The sequence below is a fragment of the Schistocerca cancellata genome, chromosome 8 (genome assembly GCF_023864275.1).
Source record: "Schistocerca cancellata isolate TAMUIC-IGC-003103 chromosome 8, iqSchCanc2.1, whole genome shotgun sequence".
In the NCBI taxonomy this organism is placed as follows: domain Eukaryota; kingdom Metazoa; phylum Arthropoda; class Insecta; order Orthoptera; family Acrididae; genus Schistocerca; species Schistocerca cancellata.
In genome coordinates, this window is record NC_064633.1 from 553,271,256 (window position 1) to 553,290,658 (window position 19,403).

The window sequence follows — 19,403 nt, forward strand, 5'->3', positions numbered from 1 at the left end:
TTTAAGAAGGGAGATAAAGAAATAGCATCAAATTTCCGTCCAATTTCACTGTTGCCAGCGTTCTCAAAAATTTTCGAAAAAGTAATGTACAGTCATCTTTATAACCATCTTATCTCAAATAACATACTGTCAAAGTCACAGTTTGGATTTCTAAAAGGTTCTGATATTGAGAAGGCTATCTACACTTACAGTGAAAATGTACTTAATTCATTAGACAAAAAATTGCAGGCAACTGGTATATTTTGTGATCTGTCAAAGGCATTTGACTGTGTAAATCACAATATCCTTTTAAGTAAACTAGAATATTATAGTGTAACAGGAAATGCTGCAAAATGGTTCAAATCTTATATCTCTGGCAGGAAACAAAGGGTGTTATTAGGAAAGAGACATGTATCAAGCTATCAGGCATCATCCAACTGGGAGTTAATTACATGTGGGGTCCCACAAGGTTCCATTTTGGGGCCCTTACTTTTCCTTGTGTATATCAATGACCTTTCATCAGTAACATTACCAGATGCCAAGTTTGTTTTGTTTGCCGATGATACAAACATTGCAATAAATAGCAAATCAAGTGTAGTCTTAGAAAGATCAGCCAATAAAATATTTGTGGACATTAATCACTGGTTCCTAGCCAATTCTTTGTCACTAAACTTTGAAAAAACACACTACATGCAGTTCAGAACTTGTAAGGGGTGTCCCAAGAGTATATGTCTAACATATGATGACAAGAAGATAGAAGAAGTGGACAGTGTTAAATTCTTGGGATTACAGCTTGATAATAAATTCAACTGGGAGGAGCACACCACAGAACTGCTGAAGCGTCTTAACAAATCTCTGTTTGCAATGCGAATTTTGTCAGACATAGGGGATATAAAAATGAAAAAGCTGGCATACTATGCTTACTTTCATTCCATAATGTCATATGGGATTATTTTTTGGGGTAATTCATCAAGCCAAGCTAAAGTTTTCCGGGCACAAAAACGTGCAGTAAGAATTATATGTGGTGTGAACTCAAGAACATCCTGCAGAAGCCTGTTTAGGGAACTAGGGATACTAACTACAGTTTCCCAATATATTTATTCCTTAATGAAATTTGTCATTAAAAATATATCACTTTTTCAAACCAACAGCTCAATTCATGGAATCAATACTAGAAATAAGAATAATCTTCACAAGGATTTAAAGTCACTTAGTCTTGTACAAAAAGGTGTGCATTATTCAGGAACACACATTTTCAATAACTTGCCAGCAGCCATAAAAAGCTTAACAACCAATGAAATTCAGTTTAAGAGAAGCCTAAAGGATTTATTGGTGGCCAACTCCTTCTACTCCATTGATGAATTTCTTAGTAAAACCAACTGATTTGTATATAAGTACAACATAACTTCTGCACAATTTCAGTGCAGTAATGTGTTCATTGAAAATTTGTGTGTCTGTGTGTGTGTGTGTGGTTGTGTGTAAGTATAATCTAACTTCTGCACCATTTCAGTGCAGTAATGTGTTCATTGTAAATAAGTATTTCAGTAGTTGTATTACATGTTTATTACCTTATAAATAAATAAAAAACTTTTTTATTTTAAATTCAGTGCATTAGTATTTGTAAAATGACTCTTAGTGTTCATTAAAATATGACGATCATTCCACTTGGGACCTGTGGAATGGTACATTAGCTTATTTGTTTTAGTTGTAAATATTTGTCATGTATTGTTGTTTTTCTGACATGTTCCACATCCTGGAGGACCTCCTCACTACGGATCAATTGGAATGAAAGTAAATCTAATCTAATCTAATAAACAATGTTCAATTACTTGTTATTTCACTTTAACATATGATGACAAACTGGATCAATTTAAGCTGTATGCATTGGTAACCTTTACATGTCCATTTGCAGACATAAATTTTGCTAGCAGAAAGTTCACAATCGAGTTAATAATTTTTAATACTTCATTACATAAAACTATTTAAAGATAGTTGCCAGAACATGGTATTCAAATCCAATGGCTTGCTTCCATCTTAGAATGTTGAATATAAGGCTCATTTCATCGATTTGCTTCTAAATTCTCAGTAACTTTCAATATTAATTGAAATTAAATTAGCTCCTTCAGAGCTTCGCGACTGTAAGAATCTAGAAATAATATTTCTTTTACAGACTTAATAAGATAAGACACAATCATCTCCTTTTCTGTACATGCAATATAAGGTGATCAATGGATAGGTGTACTCAAAATATCAAAACAATAGTATCACAATGATACTGATGGGAAGCAGTGTTATGATCAAACAGTGTTTTTGTAATAATGTGTGACTTTTTCAATAGAGCTCTTGCATCTTTCACTTACTTCAGAAATGGTGGTCAATTACTTTAACCATTCAACAACAATCCATCTAGGATGCACATGGTTCAGTTCATAAGCAAAGGTGATAATAACATCGTTATTTGCACAAATAAATACAATGGGAATATTCCAGTGATAGGGCGAATCTTTTGTATACATTGACAACTTTTGCGAAGGCTAAAAACTAAGATCTATGTTACAGCCAAGGCCACACACCACAGTTACACATTTGGCAGCTAAAGCATCTGATTTTGCATGAAGTGGCCGATGACAGGAAACAATTGCTTTCGTAATTCAATGTACAACTTTGACCATACCTAGTGCATTTAAACGATGTTAACATAGCAAACAGCTGGCCGCGGTGGCCGTACGGCTCTAGGCTCTTCAGTCTGGAGCCGCGAGACTGCTATGGTCACAGGTTCAAATCCTGCCTCAGGCATGGATGTGTGTGATGTCCTTAGGTTAGTTAGGATTAAGTAGTTCTAAGTTCTAGGGGACTGATGACCTCAGATGTTAAGTCCCATAGTGCTCAGAGCCGTTTGAACCATTTGAACCATAGCAAACAAACAAGTATAACACCAATTAGTCTTAAAAGCACAAATTGAATTTATATGAAATCTAAGGGTCCAGTCACAAACAGAAGTAACCTGTATATTTTACACCAAGGCTTAAATACTTACATAAGTTAATCCCAGCTACTAACATTTAAAACAACCAGCTCTCTTGAGGCTGAAGTAAGTAATGTGTGTGGTATTACATCAGTATAAACACATATCATTAAATTTATTGGTGTTCCTCTGGACAAAAATCTTTCTTGGGTAGCCCAAATTAATTCTGTATGGCAGAAAATAAGTGCAGCTTGTACCTGATAAGACAGTTGGCAAAAATAATTTCAAGTCAAACGTTGAAAGTTGCATACTGTGGGAAAAGTTAGGCGTTTCTTAATTGTGGTATTGAACTGTGGGGCTGTGCAGCAGACCTACACCAGAATAATTTTTGTTATTATAGAAAAGGGAAGTGAGGTTAATGCATGGACTGAGATCCAGAGAGTACTGTCATGGAACATTCATCCAACATAAATATCTGACAATATATTCGTCATATTTGTATAAGCTTGTAGCGACCCACAGCTGCCTACCATGTGTGTGTGTGTGTGTGTGTGTGTGTTTGTGTGCGTGTTAGTCCGCGAGTGTCAAATTTTCGCCTGTGCGTCAGTAGTTCCGTGCGCGCCGCCAGAGGCACTGGGGTTATTCGCGTGAAACTCGGATAATTTATTATTTGTTTTTGTTAATTATCCTGTGTTCCTTTCATATGTGTTTAGTAACGCTAGCAACCAAGAGGTCACTGACCTCGACCAGACTATTGCACATTACTAGAATCGTGAGCTTTGTATTTTAGCACCGCACGCAAAAATGAAGTTCCATCGTTAAGTTTGACGTATTCTGGTGCACGCAGAATATCTTTTGCAGGCATGGCAAAGTGCATAGTTGCCATTCTTCTGTAAGCCGAAAGCACATCTAGTGGGCATTTTCGTGCGCAGTGTAGCTGTTTTACTAAAGGCATGGCAGAGTCGCAGAACCTAATTAATTTCCATTGCGGCTAAAGCAGTGAATAGTTGCCGTTTTTCCATCAGCCGACAGCATATCTAGCGGCCAGTTTGGAGCGCTGTGTAGCTTTTTTTTATAATGGTATGGCAGAGGGGCAGAACCTAATTCTTTTACACTGCTGCTAAAAGTTTATTGTATTGTTTTATGAATAGTAGAAATAAATTAAACAATTGTGATTTGCATAATTATTACACAGCGACCTAAGACAGTAGACAAAATTAAAAATAACTGACAATAGCCCTTACATTAATGGGCTGATATTATTTAACAAGCTACCACATACTTTGAAAACTTGTGAAGGAAAGTTGTTCCATAGAGAATTAAAAGCTTCCTAATAACTGCTTTTAGTGAATTCTAAGCTGCAGGACCCCTATTGTAATATACAGTATACCATAATACTTATATTAATGTGAATACATGTACCATTACTATATATGTAATTTGTATTACTTTATTACTCAGTCTATGTATGACGTTCGCAAAAGTCATAAGCTTACGCTAAAAATGTAAATAACTAAAAAAAAACAAAAAACTGAATCCTGCTTCACTGGATCTCTGGAGTACTGATGTTATGGCCAATGTAGGACTGCTTGCGAGTGACACATGCCCATGCCATACGACCAAATGAGAGCGATATTTGGATGAAAAATATTGAGTACTGTCATCAGGCACTATCTCCCGTTCGCAAATACTCAAAACCCAACGCCTATTTTCACGAAGCAGTGCCGTTTCACCTGGTCGGAAGTGTAGCATTTATTCACATATACTGTTCCACGAATTTTGACAGGATAAGCATCCCTGAAGGTCTCTTCCGTTTATATGGTTTGTACGGAATACGCGTTCTTGTCGATTCGATTCCTTTCCAGTGATTAACATTGTTCATTCTTGAGAAGAAAAAGTATGCTTTTAGCCTTTTCCTGACTACTTTACGAAAGCAACCATTATCTGTATTCACCCAGTGATACAAAAATCTCTCATTTTCGTTGATCAGGGTTACGTTAGGTACTTTTTTATGTTACCGAAGTCAGCTACAAAATAGTTATGATTATTACTTCTTGCAGCGTATGAAGATCTTTAATGAAGTAAAAAAACTGACAAATGTTCACAATGATAACCATATGTAAAATTAATTTGCGTTGTGAATGTACGACTCATTGCATACCATAACCATCATGCAAAATGATGCATAGAACACATAACTAATTAACCAACCTCCATGAGAACATATGAAATCTGTGATGAATACTTTTGTTTATTCTGTGGTACCACCACTCGTAGTGATTGGATGGATTTGCCAGTATTAAATGTATTTGTAAAGAAAAAGAAGGCAGGTATAATTTTGAATTTAGTACTTCAGACTTGAACTGAGTTTGAATTACAGAAACAGACACACTGAATGCGCTTTCCAGATTTCTTGTGCGTCTGCGTCTTCGGAGCATCTTTGAGCTCGGTGACAGCGGAGACGAGAGACAGTGCGACACTTTATTTATTCATACATGAGCGTGAAGGCCAAGGTTCTTTTGGGGGAGAAGTCATTGATTAGTAGTCCGTAGTTTGGCCTAGCATGAATGTGACGTCAGCTACTATTTGGTGGAGTTTGGGAATCATGTGAAGGTGCGTCATCGGCGGCCACAACTTTAAGTCAAACAACAAAGCGTCCGTGAAGATGGCTGTTCACAGTTTGCATTTTGTTTTGAAGTTGCTCACTGTTGTTTTACTAACAGCTGCACCATGCCTGCCGTTGGGAGACGGACTGGAAAGAAGGGTATGTGTGATAACTGACGAGTATTCAGTTACTTCGTTAACGCCATCTTATTTCAATGCCTTTTCTTTCAGATTTCTTCAGAATTGAATCCACATTGCACATTGGCACAATGCAATACTTCACATTATTCTGTTGTGTATGTTAAAGCAGAAGGTCCAAATGATACATTACATTATGTGTGGGATCTTACTGCGAAGCCTTCTGTTTTACTGGCACTTACAGACAAGGATTCAAATCTCACGATTGACTGGAGGGCCTTCATTGATGGCGAAGATGGATCTTTAACGTTTTCTACGGATCCGTTTTATAGTTTTGGAATCATCATCGACAAGGTTTGAAAAATTTATCTTGCCCTGTTCGCATTAGGACAGTGTACCACCAAGCTCTCTATTTGAAATGTTGCCTGAACTTTACTTATTAGACTAGTTTAGTATATTTGGGAAAATGCGGGAACGGGGTTTGCCGAGGCCCCGTTTTTGTGCATCAGGGAAATAAAAAAAATTCAATCTGCAATTGAAAATTGTTTCAGTGCATGATGAATAAAGAATAACAGAAGGAAGTAACTAATTCTTCTTAGAATACAATTGATTCGCCACAATGATCACTTTCTACTTCAGAGAGTAAAATAATGGCTTGAATTTATGAATGAAAAGTTTCTTTGTAACTGTCATAAATGTATCAACTGTTCTTCTTTAACGGAGCTAACCACTTGCATTAAAATGTAATGTTATACCATGTAGAAACAATAACAAGAAAAATATTTTTGAAGCATTATTACATAGGTTTTTCATTTGTATGCGATTGATGGACGTAAGATTTCTTGGAATTTTTTAAAAATATAGGTGTGGGAATTCAACGATGTCAATGACACTGGTATGTTTCGTGCTGATATGAACAGTTCATACATAAAGGAATTGGACACACAGTTCTTCAATTGGAACAGAACCCAGTTTAGAGAAGAAGAAAAATCTATGGTTTTAACTGCAGAAGCCAGTGGTTACAATGATTCAGTAGTCACAAAAAATGGAACATTGAGAGTAGAGGTATGTTTATTTGTAGTAACCAGTGGCCAAATTATTGAATGTTTTGTGTAAAATTTGGGCTTTCAAAATTAAATTAAATTGTAAATGGTAAATCCTACTATTGTTATGCAACATGTTCTTTTGTAGGCATTTAACCAGAATAGTAAGCAAAACACTGAATGCTATGGGTCATTGGGATTACCTGAAGCTGTCATTGCAGCATCAACAAATTGCAACCAAACTGTCAATTTTCCTACTGATCTAGATCATAGGCTGTGCTACAGATCAGTATAACAGTACAGCTGAGATTCATGTTTATACTTGTTGATTCTAACCCACAAATTTTGTCACCTGTCAGCATAATCTATACCTCGGGCTTTGCTACAGATCATACCGTTGCAAGAAACCGCAACCCAAAAAGTAATATAAACCAAAAGGCAGTGTTTTGTTTCCTTTCTGCACATGTATGAGGTCACTCGCTGGAGTGTCATTAAACCCCGGGACAAAGGTGATATCTCTAGGTTCAGCTGACCCAGCTGTTGTACAGTATTGGATAACCCAAAATGCTTGTAGCGAAGACAGTGAATGTGAATTCAAAGATATGGTGACATATTAATCTGTGGCGTATTTTTGTTACAAAAGGTAAAACTGCAAGGTAAACTCAGAAAATCTATGTTGGGTTGAGGACTAGTCTTCAAATATTTTCATGCTTATTAAGTACACAGACTTTACATAAACTTCAGGAAATAGAAGAGTTCGCTTCGCAACTTTTACATTTTATTTGTGCTATGGTTGTGGATTGTCCCTTGTAGCAGGGCCTACTGTAAGAGCATTCAGTGGTTTTCTCGTTTTGTGTATTTCTTAAAATATATGACTCGTAAATATATAGTGGGGGGCTGCTGCTTTAGTGCTAGAATTTTTGCTACTTACAGGTGTCACATTGCATTATTTTAACTTCTACCAGTAATTTTAATCAGTACTAATGGTACCACAGTGTAAATATAACACACATTTTGTGCTGTACTTAACTTTGATTCAATCAAGTAGAAAAGTAAAATAGAAAAACACAGTAATTCATGTAGTTTATTTATTGAAGAGGGAATAACTGAAGTGTCAGATACCAGTGCTGCAGCAGGTTGTTCAGTTGGTTGGCCAAAGTGTCTGATCCCACCCGTTGGCTTTGACCCGTGTAAGGCTGTTGTTGTGTGTGATGCCATGATGGTGTGGAATTTACTTTGTGAGAGTGGCGTGTTTGTAGGTGTCGTTTTGGTGTGATTTGTGGGGGTCTCTGGTGGTGTGTTTGTGGGTAATGTGTTACATGGCGTATGGGGTTCATTTGCGTGGTAGCATTGCACATGTGTGATATCAGTAGTGACTGTGCTTTCAGCGGAGTATTTTTCAGTGAGTTAACGATTTTGGTTCTGTTATGTCGATGTTGTTGTAGTTTTTTGTTTGTAGTGTGTGAATTTTGGTAGATTTTTTTTTATGTCTTTGATAGGTATGGATATGACTGAGCAGGTCAACAGTTTTCGGTTGTTGGTGATGATGGGGGACAGTGCGCTGTCTCTAATAAAATTTCTTCAGCACTCGGGATTTTCGGGTGAAGTTGTGAAGTGTTCAGTGTTGTGAAGAAATGAGGCTTGCTAAAGTTCCAGCGTCTTGGGCCAGGGATGTGGAGATGTAAGGATAACAGGTCAAGGGAAGTGTTTCTGTTCCAGTTTTGTTGGTTTGTTGTGTTGAGATGATTGTGGACGTGGTTGTAGTTTTGGGTTTTATGATTTGGTATTGGTTGTTTCTGTTGAACTAGCCTATATAGGTCAAGAGAAGTGTTATTTGTGGGATCGGGAGCTGCTGTTTAGCTATATAGGTCAAGGGAAGTGTCCAGTTCCAGAGGATATTGTGTTTAGTGGAATTTGGGGAGTTTTGTGTTGTCGTTTTGTGGTTTGGTATGGTGGTGTGTGTCTAAATTTGTTTATATTTACTTTATCCCCATCCAAAAACCTCAAATTTCCCACGCTTGTCCTGTTAGTTTCATTTCAAATTCTGTGGAATGAGTGTGTTGGTTTTTCAATGTATTTTCGTGTTTGTGGTCACGTTCACGTAATGACATCATAGGCTCCATATTGGAGTTGTAGCGTATGGTCGTTTCCGCTCACGAATGTGTCAGAGACTAAATGTCATACCATACACAGTATATATAGAACCCAAGATAATGTTTAGTGTGAACAACACATCTGTGAGAAAGTAATAGGTGCAGAAGGACAGCTTCAACAAACTCTTAAGTGTCAGCAAGGTAAGCTTTCAGATGACTAAATAAATCTATACGTCATGTCAAAGTATAAAATGCTGAGGTGCAAACTGTAGATAGGCATACTTATGTCATACACATAAAGTGAATGTCCAAGGCATGTCAAAAAACAAAGTATAGGAAATGACCTAGATCACGACACAAGAAACTATTCAGAGTGAACAAAATTCATGTGTGAATTCACCCATATATCATGAACTGCCATAAAACAAATACCACCAAAGGACAACTATCTAACTCATGGGAATGTCATAATGCAATTGGATACATAAAAGAAAACTACTCAACAAGCAGCAGCAGTACACTCGTATAAAAAGTATTATGTATGCAAGCTTTCGAAGCCAGTGGCTCCCTCTGGCAGAAGGGTTGAAGGGGAAGGAAGAGGGGTGAAGGAAAAGGACTGGTGAGTTTTAGGAAAAAGTGTAAAGTTTGGAAAAGTCACCCAGAACCCTGGGCGGCGGGGGGGGGGGGGGGGGTCTTAGTGGGCGGGATCAGTTTCCCCTGACCTGGTGTTCTGGGTGAGTTCCCAAAATCTACCCCTTTTCCTTAACCTCACCAGTCCTCTTCCTTCTCCCCTCTTCCTTGAGTTTAAAACCTGTCTGAAGAAGCTACTGGCTCCAAAAGCTTGTGTTGTAATATTTTGTTTGAGCATTCTCCTGGTGTCACTTGGTGAGTAGTTTTTTTATCTGTCCAATTACACTGTTTTCAAAAGTTTTCATGTAATTGTAGTATATTATTAATATACCATGTGATTATAATTAAAGTTTCCCTATGTAACACATTGTAACGTGGAAACTAATTACCGCATGATGACCAAATGTGGTAGCATTAATGTCAAGGACCTGGGGAAGAGAAATAATTCAGAATCAGTTAAATTGAAACACTTTTGATGTGTGACAATGGTGCATGATACAGTTACATAGTGGTATCATTACTGCTACAAAAGGTGCTCAACATGGCAGTCATAAATGTCCAGAAGTGTCCAAAAGTGCAGGATTGCATTCTGCACAGCAGAACGAAGCATATCCGTAGGTATGCTGGCTATCTCTTAATATGCTGCACTTCAGATAAGCACGTGTGAATGTTCCCCTGGTAAACCCTGTCCTTCAGGTAGCCCCACAACCAGAAATCAAGGGAGTGCCTGCCAAGCATTTGGAAATGATAGGCTGGTAATTCAATCATTTCCAAATGTATTTCAGAGAAGCATGTGAACTTACAAGTGATGTGCAGTGGGGCCCCACCTTGCATGAATACTGTAAAGTTCAATGTGTGTCTCCTGTAGAACCAGTATAACATGCTGGTGAAGCATATCACAGTAATGCTGGCCAGTCACACTGTACATCTTCGCTCCTAGAGCGCCAACCTGTTCAAAAATGAATGGGCAAATGGTGAACGCATCTGTGTAGCCATACTACAGTGACACATCCACTGTAAAGAGGAACTTCATGTACAATGACAGGAGGTAAGGTCCCCACACTTGCTAGTTGCGTGTGTCCACCTCACAGTCAGAGAAAAATGAGATTCGTCTGTCCATAGTATGGTCCAGGGCTAGCCCTGAACAACTTCAATCATTGCGAGAAAGTGGAGAGCGAAGTCAGCACGTCACTGTGTGTCCTGTGGTGCAAACTGCTGTACAATATGGATTTTGTACGGGTACCATTTGAGGATGGTTTGAAGCACCTCCATACAATGGACTATGGAATGTTCAACTTTCATGACACAGCACTTGCATTGCCTGACAATCAGGAATTGTGCACAGCATTGTGTACTATAGCAACAGCGATTTCATAAACCATCTGTGGTGCAACTGGTTGTCGGTCTCGTCCCGGAGCTAAGCCCAGTTCTCCAGTTGATTTGAACTATGATACTCCACACAGCAGGTGGAGCAAGAGGACCCTTCCATAATCCCTTCAACTGGCTATATTCTCGAAGTGGAGCTGCAGCATTACTGCTGTACTGATAATAGAGCTACACCAATAACACCCTGGCTCCTTTTTTCCGTGCTCATGAGGACATGTCAAAGTGCACTGCAGCTGGTAAGGTGTGAGAGACTATGGATAACAGTGACTGGTCATGGCACCTAGTGGCTATAGTTGGAACTGGAGGGTGGTGCTGTGACACACAGAAATCATGCACTGCATACTCTGGACATTAATGCTACGCAGTTTGGTACTCATGCGGTAGTTAGATTCTATGTTATAATGTGTTAAATACAGAAAGTTCAATCCCCTCTGTACATCCACATAACATACAGTATCTGTAGACCCTGTGATACATTATCAGTAATATCAGAGGTGAATACATCATATGTATTCAGTGTTGTACCAAAGAACTAGATACTAATGGAAAATTGTACCTTTACAGTCTGTGCATGATGGGGAAATTGATCCTGAGATGCTTAGCCAACAGGCAATACTACTGAAGGACCTCCATTGTTGTTACTGCATCGTCATCCATTGCACGTACTGTGGCGTATTAGTGAATTTCTTTGTCAGAACAAATACAAAACATAAATTAAATGTCCAGTCACCAACAGTGTGCTGAACTAACAATTTCAAAGCCAGAAACAAATCTGTAGCCCATAACCACTGACAGTACAGTAAATTGCTAAGGAAGCTCCAAACACACAATCCCAATATGACGTCTATAAATAACATAGAGTGGAGATATTGTGTTGCAGATAAGCACTTCAGACTGTCAAAGGTTTTAGCCAAACAGGCCTTCATCCGAATAGAAACACACACACACACACACACACACACACACACACACACACACACACAGTCACTGGCTGCCAAGGCCAGAATAATTTTGTCATTATTTCATCCTGGATTTTCCATTGTTTAGTAATATACACTTGACAGACAAACCTTAAATGAGGTTATCAGCACTATAGTGGCCTAACCCACAGCACACTGGTTTGTAAGAATGGCCACTGGAAGATCTTGAGTTTTGCAGAATTGATGTGTAAGGTAGTGATTGCAGCATATAGCAATGATTGTGGTATACATAACGTGGTATGGTGTCCAGTAATCGGTTATAAGTGGAGTTGACCGAAATAGTGTTTTTTAGAATGTTTTTTGTGTGGGTTAGGCCATTATTGTTTTGGCGCACTTGGCCGTAATACGTGAAAAATGTGGGATAGGGCAATTGCTTTAGACGCTGTAGTCAAACATTGGACAAGATACACATTAGGCATTAATGATGATCATCCAAATCATCATTTACAGGGATGGTGTCACCACACAACTGTGCAGTTGTCTTCAAGTTATGGTAATAACCATGGTACACTGGGGGTATGAACTGCAGCAAGGTCATTAAATCGGTCTTTTTCAATGCACTAATAGTGTGTCCACTGGGGTATAGTAAGTCAAGAGTCTCAATTACTTTTGACCCTCATTTAGCAAAATTGACGTTGGCAAACAGGACGTCTGGCTCATTGGAGTACTTACAAAACATACGGGGAGAGGATGCTTTACACTGAAGCCACTGAATATGGAACCATTGCAACCTGGTATTTTGTGTTGACACTTTACGGTTACACATTTCTAAATGTACTGTGGACATGAAATCATTCCTTGTCATCGGTATAGTGGTGAAGGGTTGTTGTTTTCATGTAGTGATTATGATTCATCCAGTCAGAGGGTGTGTATATGTTCGGGGTGAAATTTCTTGTTATTCATGATGATACTGAAGTCCTGGTCACATGCTAGATATGAATGCCCACTCACTATGAATTTATAGGCGATTACTTCTGGTGTGAAGTCTGCATACGGAACCATGAATTGACACAGTAAGGCCATTTTTGATTCAGGTTTCGCTTGCCACATTGATCACAGTACATAATCAGTCACTTTGTTTGGACCTTATGTTTAATGTAAATCATGAGACACAATCTAATTTCTTGCAGTCCTTGGAATGCTTCTCCCTCACTCCATACATACGTGGTAGCTCTCTTGGTACATATGTCACGTATTCTGAGGCAGTATGTCCCATATGCGCACTCTCGGTCTTTCGTTGATGTAAATCTTTCATGTTCCCATTTACCCTTCTCTTCCACGGGGTTGGCTGCAGCATTTTTGATGTTATAGAGGTCACATTTACGGAGGAATCACTTACAGGGGGATGAAGTGACAAGATTAAATCTTGTATTAAATATCTGACCAAACATGTAGTAAGAGACCGGATCATCATGCTCAGCTTTATATAAATGGTATAACTGCCCCATGCTCAGGTCTGGTGACAAATACTTCTGATCCACTGTTTCATTCATTCTTGCACAATGGCTCAGATATGCTGGAAACTGTTCTATGTTCTCCAGTGCAACCATCTTTGATATTGCTGTTTTGTTTTAAGCAGAGCATGTGCCTTGTTTATTGTTGGGTGGGGTCTGGTGCTGCATTTTGTCCAAAAGAACCCTTGTAATCCTACAATCTGATATCCGCAAAATGTTCTTTAAGAACTTTTTACACACCTTCACGTCCACTCCCTCTACATTCTAGAAATGGTATAGGCGTGTTGTTACTCATCGTGACTCTGTAGTGCCAAAGGAATATGCACGGGCCGTAGGGACTAACTTCACCATAGCAAAAATGTATGCTGACTAAAAGTCGAAATTACCTAATGCATAGAACGAGTCAAATATATGTTGCTGTTGTTCGGGTGAAAAATGTCGACCACATTCCTTCTGACACGCACATGCTCAGAGGGTGGGACATTTCTTTGGCACTAAATTTCCCTTCACGTTAATGTATTCTTCCCCTTTCAATCGCTTTTCTTTTCAAATGTTCCATCCTCACGGGTGTGCATTCCAGACCCGTTTTATTCCTCATTGCAGTGCAATTATGGTACCATTACTAAGATTCCCCTCCAATACGTCCATGGTTGACATAGTGGGGGTGGTATCCTTTGATGTACTACCACTTGCACGCTGGATGAATCGGCCAGGTGCACTTGCCACCTCTGAGGCATTGGTAGTAGTGTTCGATCCAAACAGATGTGAAATTCACGCACACGCGCGGGGTTGAGTGGTGTGTCGACCACAATACTGTGAGTCTATACTGCAGCTGTGTCCTCCGCTGTCAATCATGTGCTGTATGACTTATGGTACGCTGTCCACCGGCCTACTCGCATACATGGCACAATAGTGGCCTATGTGGCATAGGCCACTATTGCGCTCCGTTTCGTACGGCACTACATGGTGCATAAACATCATCTGATGCTGCCACTTTGTCCATGATATCCGAACACATGTTCGGTGATTGTAGGACATAATGGTAGGGTGTAAAGTGATGTTCTGTGTGAATATCTCATTTTTTCCAAAAATATGGGTTAGGCCACTATTGTGCTGATAGCCTCAAATGACACTGAACACTTAAAACAAATTTAAAGTACCAACATCCAGCAATATAGAGCACGACAACATACTACAAAACATGTTCTTCAAACATGATTTATTTCTAATATGTTGACAACCATGGTGTCACATAACACGATACTTACTTAGAATCAAAGCCAACAACTGTTACTGCACATTTCAATTGATCCCTGAAGATTGCAGAATTGGAGTAGTCTTTCTGTGTATTGCCATGCCTTAATGTTACACGATTTATGTGGTGTTGTCTGTAGCAGAAAGGACAAAAGTTCGCAATTGTTGAAGATGGTAGACTACAATATCTGTGTAAAGGCTTGGCGCTATTTAGTATTTGTACACACATCAGAAAAAGTAAATAAAATGTTAAGATGCTACTCTTCTCCTGGAAATACGGAAGTGTCCGATCCCGCCCGTCTGCTTTGACCCATGACGTCACAAATATGGCGGAAACGAGCATAAACCACAATTCCAATATGGCGCATATAAAGTCGTTACGTACACATTATGAGGACGAAAATACATCAAAAAACAAACACACACTTTCCACAAAAAGCCTAATGATACTAACGGGACAAGTGCGGGAAATGGTGTTTTTGGGTGGGGGCAAACTAAATATAAACAAATTTAGACACCCACCCCCATACAAAACCACATAAAACGACGAAAAAAGCTGACATCACAAAACTCCCCAAATACCACTAAACACAATATCATCTGGAATCGGACACTTCCCTTGCCCTATATAGCTCAAAAACATCTCCCAATACCAACATACACAGCCGCACATTGGAATCGAACACTTCCCTTGACCTGCGCACTCTTAATTTTATCCGTCATATCCATTCCTGAAGAAAAACAACAACGGATTAATTTTACTAAAATTACCACATGACGTACAGCGAACAACACTAAATTAAGCTTCACACAAAATCGTTAACTCACTGAAACGAATTCCACTACAAACACAGCCGACACTCGAACAATTCTGGATAATGAGCAAAAGCAAACTGGCCCATCACACCACACAAAAGTAAACCCTGGACATACCACCAGAGAGCACAAAAAACCACAACACGACATCTACAAACACGCCACACTTACAAAACAAACTCTGCGCCGGCATGGCGTCACACACGACAACACCCTTACGTCACGGGTTAAAGCCGACGTGTGGGATCGGACGCTTCTGTCGACCCCTTCTCCTTTTACCCGTGTCACATGTCATTTCCTTGTTTTTTTTTTTTAATAGAGATTGTGGTGACACTTTTTTGTACATCGGTTTTAGGGGTGGAGAGCAACACATCGAAGAACTTAGCTACTATGAGAGTAATGATGAGTTGTGATGTACTTGTATGAACTACTATTTTTGTTCAAAAGTATCCTTATGTAAGTCATTCTAATAAATCCCAAAAAGCACAGTTTCTTTGTGTATTGAAAAAACTCTAGTTTTTAATGGAAAATTCAGAACGTTTTTGGTGGTAGTTGTATGCAGTAAGTTCTTGAATTATCTGATATCTGTGTGGATTAAGTGCATTCTACTTGTGATAAACAGTCAAGCTCTGCTTACCAGAATCATATGAAAAATATACTTTTGCCCTGGAAATAATTGTAACTAAAAAAGTTTGACCTTCTGTAACATTCAAAGGACAAAAAAGTAATTTTTGCAGCATTTGCTAGGAAGGCAGAACCTTGGGCTTCAGATTGTATTGTACATTATAAATAAAGTAGAAATGTGTTTGCAGATGATTTTAACTCAAAAATTGATTGATTTTTCTGTTGCTTGTTGTTTTTTATGTGGCTGTAAGATTTGTAAATTCCAAAGAAATGAATGTAAATGACTTTACAGTAATTATGAATTATTTGTTCTTACCCTAGGTAGAAGTATTTGGCTTCAATGACCACAGTGAGAATTTACCTCACCTTTTACACACTTCAAACACCACTCAGGTGGATATGGTATTTGACAGACTAACCACTGATCCATCTTTTAACAATTCTCGATTTGCTGTAGAATTTGTCATCGTCAGTCAAGATCAGCGTAATGGCACTATGATTGTCGATGTCAGAAAGAGCCTAGATGATGAACACACACCAGGTGTTTTCACCGTAAGTAAAGGTTTCGTGTTCTAATATTTGATGTAATTTACAGATTAACACTTAATTTTGAGTATCCTGCAATTCATAAATATATTTCATTTTGGCTATCAGTTTTCATCAGGTCAGTAATTACCAAACGAAAGCACTGGCAGGTCGATACACACAAACATAAACACGAAATTCAAGCTTTCGCAACCAACGGTTGCTTCTTTCCTGATGAAGCAACGGTTGGTTGCGAAAGGTTGAATTTTGTGTGTATGTTTGTGTGTCTATCGACCTGCCAGCACTTTCGTTTGGTAAGTAACATCATTGTGAATTAACTGTGAAATACCCCAGTCTCATCATTACTTCAAAGCTTTGAATGATTCTGTTTCTCTTGCTTTACTGTTTCTACTAAGCAAGCATACAGGAGCTAGAGTAATAATTTTCTTTAGTATTTTTTCCATATTAATGCACCTTTCCTGTTAGTTATTAGAGCTCATAATAATAAAAAAAAAAATCATTCCACCTGGGAACTATGGAAGGGACATTAGCTCATTTGTTTTAGTTGTAAATATTTGTTATGTATTATTGTTTTTCTGACATGTTCTACATCCTGGAGGACCTCCTTGCTATGGATCAATTGGAATGAAAGTAAATGTAATCTGAAAACTACCTTCAGATTTACCAATTTTTTTTTTATCTGTGATTCATTAGTTGTGATTCAATTGGGCCATATAAATAATGATATTACGCTTCTGGGTGTAAGGATGAGAATACAGATCAAATACTCAATAAAATATTTCAAAGAATTAAGATTAAACAATATTATCTTCTCACACATTGTCTGGTGTGCGAACAATGGCATTGGTAGCTGCGATTGTGCGTTTGCCAAGTATTTTTACATTACCATGTGAAATACCAGACTTCTTGCAGTAAAATTGCCATGAAGATTGACTTACTGTTCTTTTAATAATTTTCCATCAGATTGCCTACACACCTCTGCCGCTTACATCATCGTTAAAACTACTAAAATGAAAAAAAGATTACTGAAACATATATTCAAGAACTCACATATGCACATAAATTATAAATACATACACATATATAATAATTGTTGCTTGGCAGTATATTAATATAAATTAGTATGTCAATGCACCTCTTTAAAACTGCCTATGTTCAGTATGTAACGAAATGACTGGAGTTGTGGAGCAATGGCAAAATGAATCTGTACTGGAACAGATTATCTCACAACTCTAAGTAGTGCAAGAGGAGTCATAGCTGAAGTACAGTATTAAAACACATGTGCTGTTTCTTCACCGCAGCTACATTGTTTATTGTTAGCGCTTCATATCACGTCTTTGACAGTGCGAAAGAATTAGATTATCGCTTTCGTGTGCAGATGAGCCCTTGAAGCCAGTCTTTCTTAAAATTGCTACCTAAACGGAGGAAGTTATACATTCACTGGAAGAAGCAATCACTGTTGCCTACTTCTGTGGAGTACATCAAGAAGAGATTCCAACTAGTGCTAATCTACTCACACTGTAATTATGGTAATTACTTCTAAATTAAGTTGTATACATATTTTAGGGAGAAACAGTTTAATTTGAAAGAGGGCACTACTCGTTCACCTATATTACTCATCTGCTGGTTTTCTAAAACTTCAAACAAAGCAATAACTGTAATTTGCAAACACCACTATCAGCTGTTTTGTATATACCGTCAAATAAAGGGTAATCTAATACAAATATTATTAGAGTTGCACAGAATTTATGTTCTGGAGTCCAGGTGTTCTGATAAATTTCAGAAATGGCTAATGAAATATTCTTTTGCTTTGTTTTTAAATAACTGGGGATTTTTAATGTTCTGCCTGATGTCCACTGGCAATCTGTGCCTTAACCCTAGAATGGGATATGTAAGTGATTACTTTACAAATGAGTTTCGTGATAAATGTGTGCTTTTAAGAATGTAAGCAAGAAAATGCAGAAGAAAGGTTTGAAATCATGCTTAAAGTTTGTTGGAAGTCCCTAAGTGCTGTTATTATCAAACAGTAGGTGAGTATATTCTTTGTTATTTGCTAGTTTTTCGTACATCCAAATGTTTGATATATCTCCTGAACTGGCATCATACAGTAACATATTTTTGCTGACATATTCAGTATGGAAACTATGTGCAAACTATGTGCAAACTGTGTGCATTGTGAATAGTACATTGTAAAGAAGTAATAAATTAAAATATCATGCCTGATGCTGAAGTTTGACTTCTTGAACAGCGAAAATGTAGTAAGTGACAATATAGATATATATTGATATGTAAATGTTAGTCCTGGAAGAGGCTTCTGCAGATTGTTCAGTTACCAAATTGATTCGATATTCTTATTGCATGCTTCTGTAGAAAAGCCACTTTCTTCACCTTAGCTGCAATGCGAATTTATATATAGAATACTGCAGAAGAATACACCATAGAACAGAACTGAATGAAAGTATGCTAACAACCTAGTCTGCAGGCCAACACAGTGAGAGAGATTTCAGAGTGCAAAGCAGATGGAACTAAGTTTTGTTGTTAACTTGACCACATACTGGCCAGTGTACACTCGTGATTTCTACCTCTGGTCCTGTAAGTCTCTTTGTTTATTTGGAATTGCATAGTAAAAGTTTTTGTAATATTAAGCTTTAAATTGTCAGCTGCAAATAAGTTGTAAGCCTGTCTCACTATTCTCCCTGTTGTCTGGTAAGGGCATGTTTGGGCTCTTTGTCAGTATACTTACTAACAGCAAACATTACAATTTTTGAAGAGTCCTCCATTGTTAGTAAATCGTTCACGTGGTCCAAGACAAGGCCTGGGGAAAGCACCGAACTTTGTGGTGCACCGAATTTAATTTTTTTGCCACACTGAATTTAATCTTATTCCTGCCC

At 38.2% G+C, this 19,403-nt stretch overlaps 1 protein-coding gene across 1 annotated transcript in view; it reads left to right on the forward strand.

The window, feature by feature from the left end:
• The first annotated feature begins 5,102 nt into the window (after positions 1-5,102).
• The window catches only part of LOC126094563 (glycosylated lysosomal membrane protein-like), a 45,433-nt gene continuing 31,132 nt past the window's right edge, over positions 5,103-19,403 (forward strand). The window contains exons 1-5 of the mRNA XM_049909021.1: positions 5,103-5,274; positions 5,353-5,708; positions 5,780-6,040; positions 6,551-6,751; positions 16,288-16,518. Coding sequence (XP_049764978.1) covers positions 5,610-5,708; positions 5,780-6,040; positions 6,551-6,751; positions 16,288-16,518 — 792 coding nt within the window. The 5' untranslated portion in view covers positions 5,103-5,274; positions 5,353-5,609. The remainder of the gene's footprint in view (positions 5,275-5,352; positions 5,709-5,779; positions 6,041-6,550; positions 6,752-16,287; positions 16,519-19,403) is intronic.